This window comes from Coturnix japonica, chromosome 14, assembly GCF_054131305.1.
Source record: "Coturnix japonica strain WE chromosome 14, WE-NBRP24, whole genome shotgun sequence".
NCBI lineage: Eukaryota > Metazoa > Chordata > Aves > Galliformes > Phasianidae > Coturnix > Coturnix japonica.
Window position 1 is genome coordinate 9,679,689 of NC_140676.1, and position 21,073 is coordinate 9,700,761.

At 39.7% G+C, this 21,073-nt stretch overlaps 2 protein-coding genes and 1 long non-coding RNA gene across 17 annotated transcripts in view; 1 reads left to right on the forward strand and 2 right to left on the reverse strand.

The window, feature by feature from the left end:
* SLC12A1 (solute carrier family 12 member 1) overlaps window positions 1-12,814 on the reverse strand; it is a 47,145-nt gene extending 34,331 nt beyond the window's left edge. For 2 of the 3 annotated variants that reach the window (XM_015872944.3, XM_015872942.3), the window contains exons 1-4: window positions 12,622-12,814; window positions 9,914-10,494; window positions 4,297-4,431; window positions 4,011-4,086 (exon numbers count right to left, since the gene is read on the reverse strand). In XM_015872944.3, coding sequence (XP_015728430.2) covers window positions 4,011-4,086; window positions 4,297-4,431; window positions 9,914-10,324 — 622 coding nt within the window. In that variant the 5' untranslated portion in view covers window positions 10,325-10,494; window positions 12,622-12,814. The remainder of the gene's footprint in view (window positions 1-4,010; window positions 4,087-4,296; window positions 4,432-9,913; window positions 10,495-12,621) is intronic. The other variant, XM_015872943.3, reaches the window with a different exon arrangement.
* Window positions 1-18,832, forward strand: part of LOC107318751 (uncharacterized) — a 44,133-nt gene extending 25,301 nt beyond the window's left edge. For 5 of the 13 annotated variants that reach the window (XR_014934370.1, XR_014934371.1, XR_014934368.1 and 2 more), the window contains 8 exons: window positions 6,340-6,429; window positions 7,192-7,295; window positions 8,906-9,018; window positions 9,744-9,786; window positions 14,273-14,377; window positions 14,750-14,814; window positions 16,904-16,970; window positions 18,659-18,832. This is a non-coding gene — a long non-coding RNA (uncharacterized LOC107318751). Of the gene's footprint in view, window positions 1-6,339; window positions 6,430-7,191; window positions 7,296-8,905; window positions 9,019-9,740; window positions 9,787-14,272; window positions 14,378-14,749; window positions 14,815-15,163; window positions 15,211-16,903; window positions 16,971-18,658 lie in introns of all 13 variants that reach the window. The other 8 variants (XR_014934369.1, XR_014934376.1, XR_014934377.1 and 5 more) reach the window with 7 other exon arrangements.
* CTXN2 (cortexin 2) lies at window positions 15,349-20,476 on the reverse strand. The gene is made up of 2 exons (XM_015872955.3): window positions 20,339-20,476; window positions 15,349-15,803 (listed from the first exon to the last, which is right to left on the reverse strand). Exon 2 carries the CDS (start codon window positions 15,747-15,749, stop codon window positions 15,501-15,503), a length of 249 nt encoding a protein of 82 aa, XP_015728441.1. The 5' UTR covers window positions 15,750-15,803; window positions 20,339-20,476; the 3' UTR covers window positions 15,349-15,500.
* Between the last annotated feature and the right edge of the window lie 597 nt (window positions 20,477-21,073).

Below are 21,073 nucleotides of genomic sequence, written 5' to 3' on the forward strand. Positions count from 1 at the left end.
TGAATTCGAGACAGACTGGCTGTATAGTTTCAGAGTGAGCCAGAACAAGGAATCTATCAGGTAGAGAAACAAGACCTGAGTATGATCCTTCAACATTCTTATTTGCTAGGCTGTCAAGTGCTGTGCTAAACCAGTCTTTTCATCTCCTTCTTTCCCTGCAAAAAGCAATTTTACTATAACACAAGACCAGCATTCAAAAGTGGAAATGTTGCCTTCTAGATGTCATTCACTTTAACAAGTAGCCTGTAATGGATAATCTTTGAAAATTTAGCATCCTTTTTTTAGCTGACATTGGAAAATTATATAATTAAATAGAAACAATCAAACATCTGAAGATCAATATTACTGACAAGTGAACTAAATTTCAGTAAGACTCTGAAATTTGAGAATGTTTCCAATCTTCAGCTACATGATAAAATTTATGTTAACTTTGTGAAACTGTGCTAGGTGTCTAGTTTGATTTAGATTCCTAGAAATATCAGCTGGAAGTGACTTCTGAAGGTCTGGAGTTCAGCCTCTCAACCAGAGCTGAACTATCACCAATACAGGATTAACTCAGTGATAGCTTTGAATAGTTGGTTCCCAAAAACTGGCATGGATTAAGGTCCCCCAGCCTCTTTGGGGTTACATGTTAGAGTGCTAGACGACCCACTGAAATAATGTCTTTGTCCTGTCTGGACCTCCTGAACTACAATTATGGCTTCTGCTTTTGCTATGCTTTCTGGAACTATGGAGAAAAGTTTGTCTCTGTATGTGTAGAGTACTTTATTCTTTCAAGTCTGATGAAGAAGTAAGATACTTTCTCTTAAATTTATAGCTTATATTCCCATTTCTAACTATGAGAGAAAAAAAAAAAAAAGTTGAAACAATTATCATTTGGTGGAAAACATTGGGTTGGTTCTTACTTTTATCTGAACTCACAAACCCTTATGCAGTAGCTCTCCTGTTTTTGTAAAGTATAGAGGTCTTCAGTGCAGAACTGAAGATAATATATTGCCTATAGCAAAATTTATTGACTAGGGCTCCTCCAGATTGAAATTTGGATCCTTCAACTGACATTCAGCTAGAACTACAAATACACTGATTTATCTGCTGTATTTCTTCCTCCTGGTTTCTAGATCAGATTCCTAACTTCTATTCACACTGTATCGTTATGAGCATCCGGCCTGTGAATGAATGTTCTTTGCTGCTTAAATTACAGACTTGTTATCGCAATCCTATAAAACAACATAAAACAGAGCTATAAGTGTTTTATAGCACAACATAGGATATATAAAGTGTTTTGAGCCTCTAATAAATCACTTCTACCCTACTGATTTCTGAATCATTTTAAAACAAGTCATACACTTATTTTGTATGTAGTCCACATTAAAAAAATAATAATTATAATCGAAATGAGCATTTCTTTTGGTCAGTTACCACCACATGCTTCAAAGGATATTGTTGAACTGTGTCCATTTTTAGCTCAAGAAGTAGCTGAATATGACTATTAATCAGCTGTTAAATCTTAAATGGAACATTTAAGACGGACACATTATTCTTAAAATTGTGCCAAGATTATTTGGCATGTACACGTTCATCTTGAGGACTGTTTTTCTGGATTTTTTTATTAGAATTCACAGGTCATATTGTAAATGTGTATGTTAATTTGAGGCAGATACTTTGCTAATCTGATGAATAGTATCTGCTTGGGAAGACCTTAACATTAATTAAAAAAATAAATATTTACAGTTAAGAAGAAGAAAATTCAAGTGACACAACCAAAACATTATTGTAATACATTATACATTACGTAACTGTAATATTTGGGGGCAGATTTTCACTTAACATAAACTTGGTGTCTTTGGTTAACCATTCTATGTATAGGTACAAACACAGACTGGAGAGTACCCAGATGTTACATGAAAATACCAGGCTGGTCGTGAGACTTGATTCTTATCAGAACCAGACAGGACTTAGGACCCTGGTTTTTCCTTTCTTAGAGCTTTTGCCCAAGACAGACTACCAGGATATGGAAATAATGGGTTTTCTCTCCTTGGCCCCATAATGATGGGAATATAAATGGTGCCTGGATGGTTGATTGACATTTAATTTTCATGTTAGTAGTAACACTATGTGAAATCCCCGGGTTACCATGATGATGAGCTTCTATCACTGTTCTCTTTAAGTCTTGGCTACAGATTTAAACTCATTGTTTGCAAGACATTCAGAAAACATACTGAGAGGTTATCCAAATAGTATGTGATGTCTCATTTTCAGAAGCAGGACTAACCTCCTTAAATAAGATATGCATTTTTAAAAAGCAATAGCAGGGCAATAAACCATAAGAAAAGAGCATCTGCTTATCAATGAATTAAAATGGTAGAATTGAACATGGAAGCAGAAATCTGCTACTGATGTTGGTGCAAATTAACACTAAAATCTGATTAAAGTTTAGATTGAAACCTAGGCGTATGGCTGTTAAGTAAGTTGGTCTAAAATGAATTACTCTTGCCTATGGCTATTCTCACACCTCAAAACAAAGTAATACTTCTTGATGATCTCAATAAGTTACTAAACTGCCCTTAAAAACTAATTTTGCATGAAACCCCAGAGCAAAGTCTTGGCAGTATTAAGATGCAGAATTTTCATGGCAAGGCATATAGTTATGAATGCCCTGGGCTGCATGCTCTCATTTGGTATGCATCATAAAGCCAGCAAGCACCCCTTTGTCAGGCACAGTGCTAGAGCCATGCATGGAGCACTGCAAAAGTAGGTAAAGTTCTTCTGCTTAGTTCTGGAACTTTTATTGTGTTGGCTTTTTTTCCTCCTTGTGGCTGGATTTTTTATTTTTTATTTTTCTTTAATGAGTATTTCACTTGCATCTGTTTTTTAAAGCTCAGTCTTCCTCAAACAAAACTTCTGTAAAGTTAATGTGTTTTGCTGGAAGTTACACCTCAGCGAGGCAAAATTCTGGAGCTGTTTCTGTTCAGTGTTTAGTTCAGCCAATAACAAAGCAGTCAGTGGTGGTCGCATTCAGTCTGAATTTAGCACTGAGTTTTGTCCAAGATGCTGGTGCCCAGAAGCCAGAGTTTGGCCTCCAGCTCGTGTCTACTTAGTATTCCCATTCTGTGAGAATGCGAACTGAAATACTTGCCCATCAGCCATTTGGATTGCTGCTATTTATGATATTTCAGTGTTTTAATTTTAAGATTGTTACACAGTGACACTGCTGTCTTGGTTCGGTTTGTGTTTCCTCACAACAGCAGCTACGAAAAGGAAGTTGTGCCACACAAGAGTTATTGATACCTTCCTGGGCCACTTCTAATTGCGGGAGGTTCTTGCTGTGTTTTGAGCACTTTTGCATTGAATGCTCAACATATTGAATGGACCCCCTGGGGCCAAGTCTCCCAGGCGTGAGATATGGGAATTGGGTTACTTAAAGTACAGCAAAGATACAGCGGGCTGTGAAGTGTACTTTGTTAACAAAAGTGGTAACAAAGATTTAATAAGCCTTTCAAAGTACACTAGTATCTAGTGCTCCTCTATAGTTAAAAATAAAACCCTGATGAGATGAGACCCCCTTCCAATTCTGTTTTCATCTTTGCAGAGAAGTGTGAAGAAGTGTTGTTTTTAATATGCAGATGACAAGGTTTGGGATTCACAGATAAGCGAAGTGTGAACTCTTACAGGTTAATTCTGTACACACGTATTAGAAGTTGGCTTGAGTCCTAAAGTTTACATCTGCTACAGGATCTAAATACAAATTTCACCAAAGCTCAGAAATATTCAAATGTGATGATCATATGCACAGTTAACAGATCTATGCCTCTAAGCAGTAATTTGGCTGGTAGTCTGGAAAATTCCAATAGTTTGGAGGATTAACATATTTTACCCTGGCAAGCATTTGAAAACATTATTTATTTCAACATGCAAATGCACATCTCAGATTATATATTAATCACAGTCGTGTATAGTTTATCCTCTTTATCCCTTTCACTGTTGAAAATGGTATTAAATAAGATACGTACCAATTCCTGCTTGACCTACAATCCAGGAAAGTCGAATAAAAAGCATCACACCCCAGATATTGAGCATGCACCTTACCTAGGTTTTAAACGAATAATATTGCATTAGCGTAATACTGAAAGTAGTGTTAATCAGAAACACGATGGTATGCAATGAAGGCTCTTTAAGACCACCCCAAGCATCCTTCTAGTATACCTCCCTCTCTTCAAAGAGCTTGCTAGTGTACAACTAATCTTACATTTTATTTTGTTTTATTTTATATTTTGAAAACACAGATAGGTTTCTCACCAGCACACCCTTCACCCATCCAAACTTGACAAATCCTGTTTTCTTTTCTTCTTCCTTGCTGGCTGCTGTCTCTTCTCCAGCAGTGCTTTCTCCATTAGCCAGCCTCTCCACTGAGCCGGTGCTCACGGCTATGTTCTGAAGGATCACACAGAAAACAAACGCATTTTAGTGTCAAGCAGAAGAAACTTCTTTTTATTAGAAAGACATGGAATAAGGGAAATCCAAAGAAAATTAGGCTTTAGTGTCTCAAGAATAGAGAGCAGTACTCTGCTGATATCGGGCATCTACAGGTGGGCTGGCTAGCTGAGAAAAGATGATAGAATTACTTAAGTGCATCATTACCTGATACTAAATTGGTTTTATTATAAACTCCATTCAGTGTATACTATGTTGAGCTGATATGATAGCGGGTCACCTAATGTAATCAGGGTCTCATTCCTGTCCTTCATATTCTGCTGCAACAATTTATGAATGTCAATAAGCATAGAAAGTGGATATAACCAGTCAAGATAACCAGTCAGGATAATGGCTGACTGGTGAAAAGAGATCTACCTGCATTACAAATAAGTTGTGAGGTGAACTCTGGTATTTTCCATTGGATAAAATACAAAAATAATTCCAGCAGCAAATGTCCTTGAAACAGCAATGTATTCTTGAAAACAAACAGAAATACGGGTGAGATGTGATTAATAATGTGTTAGATTAATAACCCTGTCTGTGTTTTATTCAGCTCTAGTTTACCCGTCCTAGGTAGGATTAAAAATTGGCATATTCGCCATATAACGAGAATAAATAGCCCAGAATTGTGGATCATTGACATTCAGTTACAGACTTAAATCTGTACTTTATCTCATCAGTTCTGTTTAGCACCATGATGTGCTTCTTGTGGCTTGACCGGGAATCAGTCACAGTGCTGAGGTTTATACTTTCTGTCACTGCTGTTTTCTTTCTTGTAAAAATGTTTATACAAAGTTCTGACTGGTTTTGCACAAAGTCAGAATTAGATTAACCGTTGCTAAATGTTGTGTGGGTCCTGAGCAAAGAACTTCAGGAAGGGCTGTGTGCATTTTCACTGCCTGGCAGATGCTCAGAAGCGTACATCACTTCTGGAGAGGAATCAGGGTGTTTTTAGGGTTTGGAGAGGGATGAAGATGTTTCCAGATGAACTAAAAAAGTCAAGGAGGGGAAACATCTGTGATTCTGGGAAACAAATGAGGTTTTTGGATCTTGTTTAAGCTTTAAAGCTCATTCTGTGTTCATACATAGACTTTAAAAAATGAAATATGACGCAGGCATAAAGACCAGTAGTATATGATGTTAATGCTTGTGTTTGGAATCCTCATGGATGGGTCTCCAGCCATTACAATGGAAAATTTTAGAGTGCGCTTGACACAGTGAATTTAGTCTAATGCTCACAAATGAGAAATAAGTGACTGGATAATGCATTTTGACATATACTCAAGTTGGTGAATATGACCTTTTTGACTCTAAGTGCAGTGGGAATACAAGATCTATTGAAAACCTGTGACTTTGAGATCCTGAAATATTTATTTTTGACGATTCTCACCCTAAAATAGCCATGCTGTGTTTGCTCTAGACACAGTAAATAATTAAAATGAATTATGGAGAATTATCAGAATAATGTTTGTTTGTTTGTTGGCTTATTTACACATAAGGTGGTTAGAATTTCAAAGAAAAAAAAAATAGCAGGGTTCAGTGTTTGCACTTGGAACAAGTTGTTTCATTTACACTTTGAATTAATTTGTGCTCTCACACGTCATTATCATAAATTATGGCCTTAAACCTTCCATAAATACATTTTAAATGGGTGTGTTTTAGTCAATGATTGGTTATTTACCAACTAGATGTACCCATGCCCCTTATGCATTAAGTATGTGGAATAAAAGTGACGGGATAATTTGAAAATCTACCAAAATCAGAAGTTAACTTTGTTGTTGTTGGATTTTTTGTGGTTTTTTTTGTTTTTGTTTTATTAAAAAAGCAGAAAAAATCAAACACAACATTTTTCTTTTCATGTTTCAGAGCAGTTGAGCCTCCATCTCTCCTGGGGAAAAGATGATGAATTCATCAAGTCTTCATAACAAGTGTGGAGAATAGCCAAGATGAAGAAAGGTTAGATAATTTCTTATGTAGGGTAAATATTAAACCCAAGTAATTATCACCAGCCATCAGCTGTGAAATAGCACTTAGACTATTTTTTAGGGATTTAATTGGTGTTTTGTGGCTTAATATGTGCAAAAATTGACACATCTTGCTAAAAGAAGACTCACATTTGATTCCAGCAGTTGTGGGAACTAGATGTCTGAAGTTCCTTTCAGCCTGCCTTAGATTCTGACATTTGAAAACTTACATATTAAAATGTATTAAATATTAATATTTATCTTCTGAAGTTAAGCCAGCATCAAAGCACAACGGGAATGGTTATGTTATGTTTAGAAATCTGAAGTCAAACATATGCAATTTCTTATCAAAATTTGGCAATGGTTTTTGACAAGACAGCTGTCTTCAACAATTTGAGTTTCAAAAAAGCTGGGGAGAGAAGGGATTGCCTTGGGGTATGGTATGGTAAATCTAGACTTTAGCATAAAGAAAGAAGGATTAAAGCATCATCTCTAGATGTGCATCCTGGGATATTAGCCGAACCCCCACCACACACCGTGGCATTTCATCCTCCCCTTAGGGATTGTTAGAGAGCCTGCTACACACAGGTTCAGCTGCACATGCTGCTCTCGCCTGCTAATAGGAGCTCAGTATTTTCATGCTGTCATAATGCTCATCTCTACTAATCTACTCTTTGGTGATCTCAGATTTACTTATTCTTCAGAATGCCTAAATTACCTTTGATTGCATTTTTCTTTCTGTGGTGCTTTTCAGGGGGAAATCTGGAAACACTCAGCAAAAACATTAGAAAATTAGATTTTATGGAATCCCTCTGGAAATTTAAGGCAGGACTACATGAAAGACCTCAAAGCACTTTGGTATGCATAGGCAAGTAATACTTCTGGTAGTGCCTAACACCTCCTGCACTATTTCCAGAAACAGAGCCATTTTTGGAATATCCCTGAACTTTTTAATCTTGGCAGCTGCAGAATTTCTTCTATCTTAGGAACTATGAACTATCCTGTTCAGCACTAGCTTGAAAACACCACAGAGGTCTGTCAATCGTAGGTCACAAAATGAGTCTGTGGGACATCCAGGAATGGACTCCAGCCATGCTAATGGTGGGTTGTTTGTTCCAGTGCTGGGGCCAGTAGTTCTCAACCCAGGGCCTCACTGCACATAAGGGCACAGCAGATTGCCTGCATAACAAAAATCTCATTACCTCTGACATTCACCTTTGTATTGTGAGAAGCATTAAGGTTATTCTTCTGTAAGATGGATAATAGAAAAAGTATGGGGACAAGTGAGCTGTAGACGATGCTCTTCTCTCATCCCTTGCAGTCTCAACCTGTGAAGCAATTTTCCATTCACTTTATTCTAGAATGGAAGCTGCTTTCTTTCTAACCTTCTCTAAATGAAAATTGTAACAAACCCCAAGCAATTTGTCTGTTTGTTTAAAATAAATAAACCAATCTGCTAGCCCAAATGAGATATGCAACAGCAAAAAAATCTGTTGTCTGGTAGTGGTCAAAACTGAAAATCCCTTAATATGCTGATGTTCAATATAAGTTCATTTAGCCCTGTGTTCAGAACCAAAATACACTATTTTTCCCTCTATCTGACTAACATCGATGTAAATTATTTCTGTAACAGGAATTTTCTTTTGAGCATGGAAATGTGCTTAGTTCCTTGAGTATCAGCTTACTCATCTGCACATCTGAATGTGGCAGAGCAGAATTTATATTCACCCCTATTCACATCCACTTTGCATTCATTTATGGAAATAGAAATGATTACTCAGTTAACCTGTTTCTCCTTTCTATGTAAACCATTGTATGCAGGCTTGTGTCGGACTGTGGACAGTTAGCTGTCTTAGCTGGATACTGAAGAATCGGGTCCTAATTTTCCTAATGACTATTTTTGTGCTTGATTTCATTTGTTTGTATTGATCCTTTTTAGGACAGGTGAATCTCCAAAAAAAAAAACAACACAACCAGAGTTTGAGTAAGATCTGTACCAAAAACCAGATGTTTATCTGAATTATTCAGACCTTAGAAGTATGTAAAACAGAGTGGACAGGCAATGAGGGCATTTTCTTTTCTGGAGATCTGTCATTTCAGTATTGCCTGACACAGAAGGAGAGTGAGTGGTTTGTTTGTTTGTTTGTTTTATTTTGTTTTGTTTTGTCTGCCTCTTGACACTTTCAGTGTGAGTTTGAATATAGTGGTGATCTCTTTCCAGCCCTGTCCTGACAGGCACACAAAAGAAACTCAAGAGAGATTTGATTTTAGTTCTGTAAGTGGGAGTATCCTGGGGTCTCATCTCTGCTTTTCTATGAAGAACTTTTTATTATGGCTTGAGGGGAAAGAATCTAATTTCATCAAAGTCAGTTGAGTATTGCAATTATTCCAGTAATGCTTAGCAGTAGGTTGTTGAATAGTTTAATTGTTTCAAAGTGCTTAATCTAGTTGTTCTTATCTTCCAAAAGTTCTCATTACAGTTTTCCACGCTATTTTGCATGGAGATGATTCTTCCACATTTGGAGTTTGAGCCTTAAAAGCTCTATGGATAGGTGGATTTTGCTGATCAGGATCACACAAGGTAGTGAAATTCTGAAATCTGATATCTAATGTTGCTAGCTTATCAAATTATTTGCAGTGGAAATTTTGAATGTGCAAACCCCAAAGGTTTTATGTGACCATTGTATTTTCTTCTGGTAAGAAGCTAGAGAGGGTGACAAGCCTAAAAGCTGAAGAGCTCTTCTGCATGATAGGTTAGAAGCAATTCAGCCAGATTATTCTTCCACAAATACTTTGTATGTGGTCATTCAAGAAATTCCAGATTCTTCCCAAAATCATTGGTATAATGACCATGATGGACTGAAGTCATTCACTGAATTGGTACCTGAAAATTGTTGTCTGCTTTTCTCACTTCTGATACAACAGTTTCCACCTCGGCACACTTGTTCTCAATTCCTTTTTACTATTTGAATGGTTTCTTACTGCAATAAACAGGCAGTGCTTTGATTTCTGATTAGTTGAAATTGCTTTTATTGCACGTAATATGTTTTATAATAGCTATAGCTATATATTTTAATGAATACAGCAGGAGTTTGTGAACCTTTGTTATGCATTGATGTTAAATTTAAATTTGGAATAAATGTGAATCATGTAATTTGTTTAAATTACGGGTTGATATTCATCGACTACTGTGGTGATTGAAACAGAAGAAATTTGGTAGTTTTATACTTCTAGAGAAGATTAAGCTATGATTTTCTGCTAATCAAGTTCATTACTATCTGCTTTTTAATAAAAATCTTTAAGTAGGCTGCAGGGCAGAAGACATACTGCAGCTACCATAGGAAATATGGTAAGTGATTAGTTGTACTTTTGTATCGGGTAAGATCCACAAATTTAAGGACTTTTTCATATTAATAAATGGAATGAATAGCCTGGAAATGGGACAGAGAAAAATCGAACGTTTCCTTTTCACTTACCTTTGCCAGTTGTTCATGAATTTCTAATAAGCTTGGTCTGTTGAGCTTATTCCCACTGACGCTGCCAGTGTTTCGGTAATAATCAATTTTAGGAACAGGATCCATGGTGTTATGGCCAAAAGTTTGTAGATAATACATTTTATTGTGCGTATCACAGGGATGTAAGCTGGCTTCTGTTTTCTCCCCATTTTGAAGAAAATTGTCATATAATTCTCTTTTTCCTGGTCTGTAGCTGATTCTCAGTCTGTTGTGCGCTTCCTCGGTAAAAGATGTTTCTTCATAATGTGGTGGGTCAGAGCCCACGTCCTCTTGGGATGCTTCATTGCTGTCATGGCTTTCATTAATTATGTTAACTTGAAACCGATTTGCATTTGGATCCAAGAATACATTTGAAGAATTATTCATTGACATCTTCAGGAATGAGACAGACTTAGGTTACTGAGTCTTCTGATCTTCTGTGGGTGCAGGTACTGACTGCTCTTCTAGCTGCAACAGGGGGTCTAGTGCTGTTGCATATGAAGTCTTTGTTCATAAAGTAATAAGCTTCCTAAGCAATCTTCCTAAATTTGTCCTCTGTGGTTCTGCCATGAAAAACATTTATGAGTAAAACATTTCTGTTAACTTGTACAGTAAGGTAAATTTTCCACCTGAAGCTCCCTCTTCCATGAGACTGTCATCCTTTGACATGTCAAAGAATCAGTAGTTACGTCAGAGACTAAATTTGTGGAGATTTTTCTATCTAAATAAAATGGACTATTGATCAGATTTTAAGTGCTTAAAACTGTATTTCAGATACAGTACTTTTCCTAATAATGCAAATTTTGAACCGAAGCCAGTGAAAGTCTGGCAGTATGAGAGATAGCATGGAGTCTATCTACTGTTCATGTTCCAGTTATATATGACATTGTAATCCTCCCACAGTCTAGATGTACATTGGCCTGAAAAGCTCAAATCAAACACACTTGTTGAAATTAGTTACAAATGTTAGACTTAAAGTTTCAGCCAATCCAGGATGGCAACAATTTATAAGCAGACAATTAATATACTGCAATTCATTTATTTATTTATGTAAATAAAATTAATGACGTAGGAAAGAATAAATCAACAGCTGAAACATATCCAAAAATAGCACTGGGTCTGCCAAACGAAATAGTTGAAATATAAATCTATGGTGAATTATTAATTATTAAGAAAGATTAACAGTAGGCTTAGATGTTGAAAGGTTCATAGAGTTTTACTGTTTTACACTCGTACACTCAAGACACCCATTAAGAAAGTTTGATAGGAAGTGTAGCAGGTCATAGGATCCTACAGACTGGGAATTTAGGAGCTTTATTTAGTCCAGTGTCCTGCTCAAAGCAGACTGAACATGCTCCCAGGGCATGTTGCAGACGGTGCAGGCTCACCAGGTCCCTGCCTGCAGTGCTGCTACCTGCCAGTGAGGCCCCATCTTCTGCAGTGCAGGAGATTTTCTGTCCCAGGTGCAGGATTTGCATTTGTCCTTGTTGAATGTCAAGAGATTCCTGTTAGCCTGTCTAGGCCTCTCTGAATGGCAGCCTGTGACATGTAATACCTGCACTATCTGCTTCCCACCTCCGCTTTTCCATGCAGATCCCTCAAAAACAGGCTAACAAATAAAAAACCCCAAGAACGAAAGGGGTACTAATATTTAAGACCTTTAGTGGGTTAAGTATCACTGCAGTAACTTGTGGGATGGCCTACGTGGCCCTGGAGTGGCGTGCATCACCTGTTATTTTTGAGAAACTGAAATTATATAGGAAGCGATGGCAGTGCATATGTTTCAAATCTCTTTTCTAAGGAGATACAGGAGTGTGATTGTATAGACCTGTATAATTCAGTAGGAGTCTGGGTCTAACAGTTTCATTCCGTTCTGACTAAAACTGACTAAAAGCCTATTTTCGATACTAAAAATTTGCAAGTTTGCATAATACCAGAAAGTTCTAGAAACAAAATATATCCTTAAAAAAAAAAAGAACACATGAACTGAAAATGTGGGTAAACAAGCCCATCAGAATAATTCTCTTAGAATTTTAAACTTTCAGCATGAGGTTGGACTAAGCACCCTCAAGATATTGCTTCCAATTTACAATGTCCTGTGATTCTGTGAAATGCATTTAGCTCTGGCACTGCAAGATAAAGCACTGCACTGATATTTAGACCTTGGCAGTGTGTATTTTGTCTAAAATCATATATCAAAACTATGATTTGAAGAGCAGATAATCAGATGTCCTCCAAATTGAGTATGAGGTACAGCTAAGGCATATTACCTCCCTTCTTGCATCTGCTATAAATGATACTCTGCTGTAACCTCCCTGAAATGATACCACTTTACAACCCTCTCATATTTGTTGGTTTCCCTGCATAACATTTTGTAAGCTTCCCAGCAATATGTTGCGTCTATTTAATTCATTTCTGATTTTAGTTGATCTGCATTACTATTATTACCATTATTACACAATTTCTCATCATTTTCTAAGAAAGCGTTTCATCTTCAGGCATGAAAAAGTGAAAACAAATCTTTTGTCTCTAAGGTCAGTGAAATTAAGTTTGTTTCTGTCCCCGTGACTGAATGAAATCATGATTCTTTGATGGCAATGAGGCTTTTGCTACCAAATAAAATAATTCTGTAGTATCACTGTCTTATTTCCATAACATTGCTATTTGGATAGGAAAATAAAACTCCTTACCTTTCTGTTGTTCTTCAAAACAATACTTGATTTTTTCAGTGTATTTCCAGGAGTCCCTCAACTGTTACTTGCCATTAATTTTGCATTTAATATTCTATCATTATGCCAAATTTTTCAGATTTACCTTATTCAGGATAATTTAACTTGCCACTCAACCTTGTGTTGTTAGGGAAGGACAAACTGCCTCTTTTATTCATGCACATAGCGTGTCCCTCACTTTGAAGTATTGCAGACTCTGCCTTATTGGCCAGATTTTTCTCTCGCTTAATACATTGAATAAACTGTCCAATCCCTCACTTTCAAAAGGTTTCTAGATGATGATTTAGAGAAGCAATCTAGCTTGTTAACTATTAACCAGCAAATGTACCTATCCATTACAATTACTGGCTTTATGGTATTGCAAAATTTCCAAGGAGGCCCAAAAATACTTTTGTTATCTGCATTTCCCTCCCAGCTGTGTGTGATGTTGCTCACAGATCATGATCTTATTTTTCAATCATGCTTATGTTGTAGTGCAGGTGACAGGAGTTTATAAAATGCAGAGTGCTTTTATGCAGAAGAGGTTCTGGTGAAGTCAGTGGGATCACCCCTGTGCTATTTAAGAGCCATTGGTGGTTTTCCTTGTCCCACTTGAACCAATTACACCTGACCCTGTGTGAAGTTTTACTCTGTATACTTAAGGAAAGCCTTTGAAAAATTAGGTTTTGTGCATTTCTTCTGGGAAGGCTGACTGTGATGTTTCTCATGGATACAGGTAAGGCAAGAAAGAAATGGCAAAGCTTTTTAATCACAAGGGAATTGGGTAATTGCTTTCAGCAACAGATTAGGGTCAAAAACAGAAGAAGACGGTAAGTAGTGGGGTTCTTCAGGTATGTTTGCTGTACTTGCCATGTAGTTTAGAGATAACTGAACTATATTTATCCCAGATAACCTTCAGCATGCTAACCTGACAGCACAGGGCTCAGGGCTCAGTTTTGCTGATTAGGTGTACATAAAAAGAATGACAGTGTCAGATCTCTGCAGTGGATGATCCTCTCCAGCAAGAACAGACCATGTGAGACAGTGTATCAGTGTCTGTCTTTGGGCTTGTGATTAAATAAACCAGGATAAATGCAATGTACTGAATCTCTGAGTGTCTGGCACTTTTTTCTTTGGCAGACTCTGAAGCAGTTTTAAAGCTCTAACATTCATACGGTTATTTATAATTTAGATAAGCCAGTGCAGATGAGTGTTGTCTGTACCTATCTCATTCCTCAGACAGGAGATCGTGTCCTTCCCTGTGCAGTCCGATATTTCATGTTCCAAATGGCATTTGAGGTTCACTGTTGCACTGGCTGCCTCTGCCGAGTATACACAGCAAAAGGGACAACATGTATTTTGCACGTGTACTATGTGCAAAAGAAAGCGATCTCTGTAACTGGTCTCTTTCTTTGCTGCTTGTTGCGAACAGCTGCTTAGCAAAAATGGCAGTGCTTAAAATTTTGTTGACAACTTTCTTAAAAGTGAAATTGAATTTCTGTCAAGTACTATCATACTTGCTAAACAGCTGTGTATTTGAGGGTGACCTTGTGGTTTTAGTCTCCGCTTTCACTGTCAGTTCTTCTGTCTTGATAAGATCTCCTGTGACCATTTTTCCCATTTGGCACTCAAGATCGTACACTGTGCACAGATGTGGGAACACAATGAAAAGAAACAGCTGAGGAGAGGAGACAAAGGGTACAAAGATTTCCACGTAGCTCTTGGACCCTGGGCATAAGTGAGTATGTGCAGCGTGCGTGTCTCTGTTGGCCTTGACAAGTCGGTCTAATTACTACTGGGAGCTGTTAACCAGACAGAACAGATTGCAGCTAATAGTACAACAGGTGAAGTTCCAGTTTAAACTGACTCATCTTCTGTACCCAAGGAGAGTAAAAACTGACATGCCTTGACCAGTTCAGTAGGATTATCAGGTTAGTTGCATAATGTTTACTTGGTCTCTTTCACCTTAAGGTTTTAACTTCCTGACTTTGGCAGAGTCAACTGTGGTGTTCTTGATTTCTACTGGACTTTTGAGTAGGTAATATACTTTGAAATATTGAATGTGTAGAATACAAAATATCCTTAATGATGTTTGTTTGCTTTCCTCTAGTTCTGTTTGTCTTTCCACTGGTGTAGAACAGAAGGAAGACCTTTTCTATCAAGATGTACTATTAGGTGAGTGGGAAGAAATAGAAGTCTGCATTGTTTGCAGAAGACCACTTAAATGTTTCACAGGGAGTTGCAAAGTACAGGTTCCTTACAAGAAGTCATTAGTACAGCACATTCTCTTCTTGAGAGGCAAGAATGGAGTTATCAGTTGATGTTCCTCTCATCTCAGCAACGTGGACACACACGAGCTGCTTTTTGCTGGCACCTCTTTGAGCAACAACCATTTGTTGTCCCCTTCTGTATTCTCAGTGTACAATATTTTTTCAGAAAATTATGTAAGAGGAGAGGGAGGGGATAACCACTGGTGAATTCACTATACATGAACCTGCCTTTCATCCATTGCCTTTCTACCCAGCTTATCATAAGGCACAGTAGAAATGAGACCCTCCTCTGAAAATCCAGGTAACATTTGATTCTTAAAATACTTTTTTACTGTGATGACTTTCTTGTGAATTGTTCGATGCAGTACTTCTTTGCTGTTAGCCATTTAATATCCTCCATTCCACTGTTCGTCAAAGAAAAGCAATGTGAAGTGCCTTCTGAGTTTGCAACAAACATTTATTTAACAAAATGAATGCCACAGATACCAACACATCTCCAAAATGTATGTATGCATGTGTAATAAATGTACCAACAGTTGGTTTCCAAAATGAAATCAACATCAAATTTAAGGCAGGATATCACATGACTTTTCATGCAAGAGCATATTCAAATGTCCCTTTATCCAACCCCTCAACTTCATCTTCCCATGTAGACGAAGGCATACTGCTGTAGGGGTCTAGCAAGATTTTGAAGCATCTGATAATTAGGAGTCCTAAGAAAACACACAGAATCCCTACAAAGGCAAAACCAGTCTTTTGTTCCAGAGTCAGAGGGAAGGCAGACATTTCATTGACGCTCATGCTGGCTGAAGTGTTGCCACAGTAATTACTGCTCATCATTGGACATCACATCTTGGTGACTCTGTGGGATTTTCACCTCTATTGCTTCTTTGCCTGCATAGAAAAGTGAAATCAGTTACTAAATGGGGTGTGTATGCCTGAGCTCTGTAGCATATGAACAGTTTGCAATCAAAAACAGCTTGGATTTTTGTAGTGTCCCGTTGTTTTGTTTTTTTCACATTTAAGCTAATGTGATGAAATTGAAACTTTTAGCCCCTGAGAGCAAACTCACAGTTTTCTGGTGTTCTATCTCCTCAACGCAGTAATTTCGCACATGGCTGTTGCAAACAGCATTTTGTCAGACTGGGCATAAGCCTGCAGATTTTAATTAGACAATACTCACAAGGTATCCACCTGGATAAACAGATACATTTTCTGAAATGGCTTTACCTCAGTCCTTAAACTAGTTAAACTCAATATTGATCTCAAAGGGAATTTCAGACAAGTAATATGAATTTTGGTCATGTAATTTAGCTTAGAAATCTAAATAAATACATATGACCTGCAAAATAAAATGGTGTGTGCAGTTCTAGTCTTGGGCTCCATTTTGAGCTGTTCAAGAACTGGAAGTGAATGTACTGGTAAAACTGCTCCTTTACCTTCCTCTACATGTGTCCATGCAGTGGGTGCCACTCAGTATGTGATCCAAGCATGCCTAGGATCATACACTGTTGAAACATATGTTTGAATTTACCAGTTGAGCCACTGTAGTGATGTTGCAGCTGTGTGCCCACAGTATGTATGTCTTGTATATGGGCATGGTTACATGGTCTTAATGTAACAGGAAAAAAAACAACCAGAAATCACAGTATTCTCTTGTGTGCAAGGAAAGATTAGTGGGAGAAGAAATTACCCAAATTCCCTTTCCCAGTCTTACTGTCATTTGTTTTTTCTCCTTAGTCTCAACATTTTCACAGGCATTTCGAGCATCAGCTCAGAACGTGCTGAGCTCAGGGGTCTGACCCACCCTGTCATCACCACCAAGAGAGTTTTGTGTATTTCCAGACATGAAAGACTTTTGTTTTTATAGTTTTAAGGTGATCTGATATATAGATTTAAGTTGGGGGGAGGTGGGGGGGGGAATTGTTTTGCTTTATTTTAGGTTTTCTGTCAGATACTGAAATCCCCTCTCTCTTATACTACTCTCTCGGTAGACAGCAGGAAGATTGGAAGTCCTGGGACATCTGATCTACCAAAGGACAAAGGCGTTTTTATTCTAAGGTTGGAGCTTGGGGTTTTTTGGCTCTTGTTAACACCTATTTAACTAACATGCCTCAGGGGAAAAGTCTTTTTGTTAACAATTCAACCACCTCTTTCCCCAGGGATTTCCAGGCATCCATTTATTTCTTGGCAGAGTAATTAGGCCACTCAGAGCTCTGCACTGCCATGACTACACTGTCCTACCTGCCCTAGCCAGTTCAAAGAGAGTTCCAGTACCTCTACTTGGTGCTGCACTATAGCCATATCTCGACTAAGTCTAGAATTAATAGCAACAGAAGTGAAAATAAGATTTAGTATTCCTGAGATTATAGAAACAGGCACAACTTTTATGTTGCCTACGTATCATTTCTTACTTCAGAAACTGGTGGGATTTTTATGTCATCATAGAGAATGAAAATTTTAAAGTGAAAATTAAAAGGATGGGACACAGCTCTTCCTTCTTCTCTTTATGCCTTAACCCTCAACACAGTAGGTATTAAATAGCATGACTTTCTATTACTTTCTGTATATATTTTCTAGAGCATACCAACCAACAGTCTATTCTATAGAGTTATATGCAATCCTTCTTTTGAATGACATTCTGCCCTTTGGGTCAACACTGTTTTAATTCCTGTTAAGTTGGAGAAAAAGTCTGGATATAACCTGCAAGAAAAGTAACATCAACAGTAATCAATATTTACTTTCTGGAAATATAATATCACATGCTGCACAGGTTTTCATTGTTCATCCTTACAGTTTTTCTGTAAGTCTGACCTTGTGCAGAAAAAATATCACAAATTGGTGTCAGGAGTCAGTTGATTTGAACAAGAGCCAGTCAAGAAAAGTTATCCTTCCAGAAATCCTAGGACACTGGGTTTTAAAAACTAAATGAAAGGCTTGTATGGGAAAAAGAAATGTAGATGCTACCTGGGAAAGACAGAGGTAACATGTCCCCCTGAAACAAATAACCCAAAACAAACAAAACAACACCACAACCAAAAATAAACAAATGCACAAAACCCATTGGAGCATTGCTGTCTTGAAAGATACATAGAAAAAGTTTCAGAGATGGTCGTGGGGAGCCCTGCATTGGAGCTGAGTCGTCACACTAATTTTGCAGGTTATGCACTGAAATTAGTTGGATTTGTTTATCAGACATTCTGGGACAAATCTCTGCAAGGTTTGACTGACACTGAAACCTGGAGTGCTAAGAAATGGTTCTCTTAGCCTTATCTTGTAAGAGTTTGTCTGAAATGGCTGCATGAGAAAACTGGGTATTTTCTTCCCGGGGAAATGAGATCTGGGCAACTCTAATACATGACTTTGTGTGCTTCTTTCCCCTGTCCTGAATTTCATAACTTGTAATTGAAGCTTTGAAGTTCACAGAACATTCTGCTCTAATTACATATCCCCAACACTGTGGTACCAAATTGACCTTGAGTGCACTTCCATTGTTTTCACACTTTAGCGCTGCATACAGGTTAGATGTCCTCTCCCACTTAGTCAGATATTCTCTCAGTTGCTGCTGAGTATGTGACAAATCATGAGTCAGAAGACTTTGAATGCTAACTAACATGGCCTGCATCCAAAAGTTCTTGAAGATAACCTCTAGGGCTGTGTGATGGGGACAGGCATTAAATCAGTTAGATTCTGCAGAGTCATTTTGTAGGGGCTGGCTTCAGACTGATGGCTCTTGACTTTTTTTATAGGTGAAGACTACTCATCTTTTGATTCACTGCCCGTATAAAAACACTGGTGTAAAGAAAAGCTCCTTAACATCTTGCTGTGAGTAGAGAGGCCATTGGAGGCGCCTGTGAGACTGGAAAAACAAGTCCAAGAGAAAATTGCGATGAGGAAAATAGCTTGGCACAGAGACCATGAAGGTAAGGAGAATGGAGGTGGGGATGCTGGCTGTACCTGTGCAGGATGAACAGGAGTACCATGGCATTACACACAGAATCAGCTGGAAGAAAACTGTTGAAACTCTCACTAGTCCAGTGGATCTCGAGACTAACTCCATCAGTGTTTGGTGTGGATTGAGATTCCCAGTCCCAGCTCTTTGGTCACCTTTTTCAGATACTCATGTTTTGAGAGATACCGAGAAGATTAAATAATTGTGGACTATCCTGAGAAAGGCAGGAATTTCCCTTACTTTTTTGAGTTTCAGCCTTTCTTCCACAGAACCCCCTTGGGTTCTGGTTTGGTTGGTGTATTTTTGTTGTGTTTTATAGTGGCTAGGTAGTGGAAAGGAGTACCTTTAATAGCTGCTCAAACTGGAAGCATTCATCCCCTTGGCAGGATTAAGCCTCAGGTCCTGAAAACTCAGTTCGTAAACTGGAATGTGTTACAGAATTCACTAAATCAGTGGCCATCTGTTCTCCCTTTGGATGTGCTGCAGGTCCAGCTGCTGGCTCTGGCCATTCTAAAGGTACTTCAGATAGTTTCAGTCCAAGGTTTGTGTTTCTGAGTGACAGCAAACCTAACCTGGAAAGGTGTCTGTGTGCTTAGGGACAGAAACTGGCATCTTCTGTGAGTTTCAGAAGCATCATATTTGCACTCAACTATTTGTTCAAAGATACTGAATTTTGGGAGTGCTGTTACAGGAATTGGGCATGGGAGGTGGTAGGGTAAATTAAATAGAGATCAGCATGAATTTGGGATTTTCTAAGGGATCTTAACTGATTTAACAACAAATGGCCAGAAATGCTGCAGAAGCAGCTCTGAGCGCACAGCCAACCTGCCATGTTCATGAGCTGCATGCCCGTGTTCCCTGTGTGTAAGGTTTCTAAGGCAGCAGACAGGTAGGTGTAAGGTGGAAAGGCCAGGGCATGGATGCCCAGCAAATGGAACACATTTAACTGTTGTGTGAGTGTAGCAAAGCACCCCCCGACATGCAGGTTTTTTGCAGCACGTAATTCAGAGTAGAAACGACACTTTTTCGCATAAACTGCATTCCCCTGCAGAGAAGCAGCAGCTGGGCAGTGACATTTGCAGCCTCCAGGCAAGCAATGAATTGCAGAAATGAGATTTTATCCTTAGTAGATAGACAAGCCTGGAGTCTCCGAGGAACAAGAGCCCCTGCGCTATGCATTGTGCTGTGAATTCATGTATATGCGATCAAGGTCCGGATAACGGAGGCAAGAAAATAAAACGTTCGCCGGTGCCACCCTTAACTTGTGAATGTGGAAAGCCGCTACCTGTTTCCCTGGGGCATGCAGGACACCGAGCACCCTCCGAGCGATCGTTTCCACGCCGCTGCATGCGCAGCAGCCCCTACTTTCTCCGGCTCCGCGCTCCCCCCCGAGGCGCTGCCCGCAGCCCGGGGCTCTCGGCCGCCTCCACCGCCCCACCGCCCCGCCCGGCCCCGCCGAACCGCCCGCGCTACCGACCCGTCTCCTCCGCGTTGCCCATGGTGGCGGACGGCGGAGCTCCGGGCCCGGCCGGCCGAAGCCCAGGTGGGAGCCCCGACGGCTGGCGCGGCTCCGGCCCCTGGGGCTGCGCGGAGTCCCGGGCGGCGGGGGCGGCTCTGCCGCGCTTCCCCTCGCCGCCCGGCGCCGCGACCCCGCCGGGAGCTGCTCGAGCCGCCCTCGTTAAAAAATTAAACACGGCCGCTGCCGCCGCCTCCTTCTCGCCGCCCGCCCGCCCCCTTCCATCGCCGTTCAGCCGCGCTCCCCTCCAACCCCCCTCGCGCGGATTAAACTGGGGAGCGTGGAAACTTCCTGCAAAACACTACGTGCGGCGCATCGCTAAGCGGGGCCCTGCGGGGGCGGCCCTCCCCGCGCTCAGGCTGCGGTGCCGCAGCATCCAGGAGCCCCGCGACCTGTAGAGCCCGGGCGGGCGGCGAGCAGCGCTGCCGAGTCGCGGTGCGCGGGGGCCGAACGCCTCCTGCATCCGCAGCAGCAGCAGCAGCAGCATCCTGCGGCGAGGGCTCGGTCCCTCCCTGCGGCTTCAGCGGTAATAACGATTAAAGTGCGGAACATGTGGCGACGTACGGCTGGGGCCGCAGCCTGGCCCTCGCTTTATAGCCTTTCATTAGCTGTGTTTAGCTGATGCCGATTGTATATTAAAGAGGCTTCCGTTTGCCACAGCAGCAGCAGGTGTTTAAGGTGGATAAGGAAAGAGGA

Coding starts and splice junctions, on each gene's coding strand:
- CTXN2 (XM_015872955.3), bottom strand. CDS start 15,749: ATGATGAGCAGTAATTACTGTGGCAACACTTCAGCCAGCATGAGCGTC.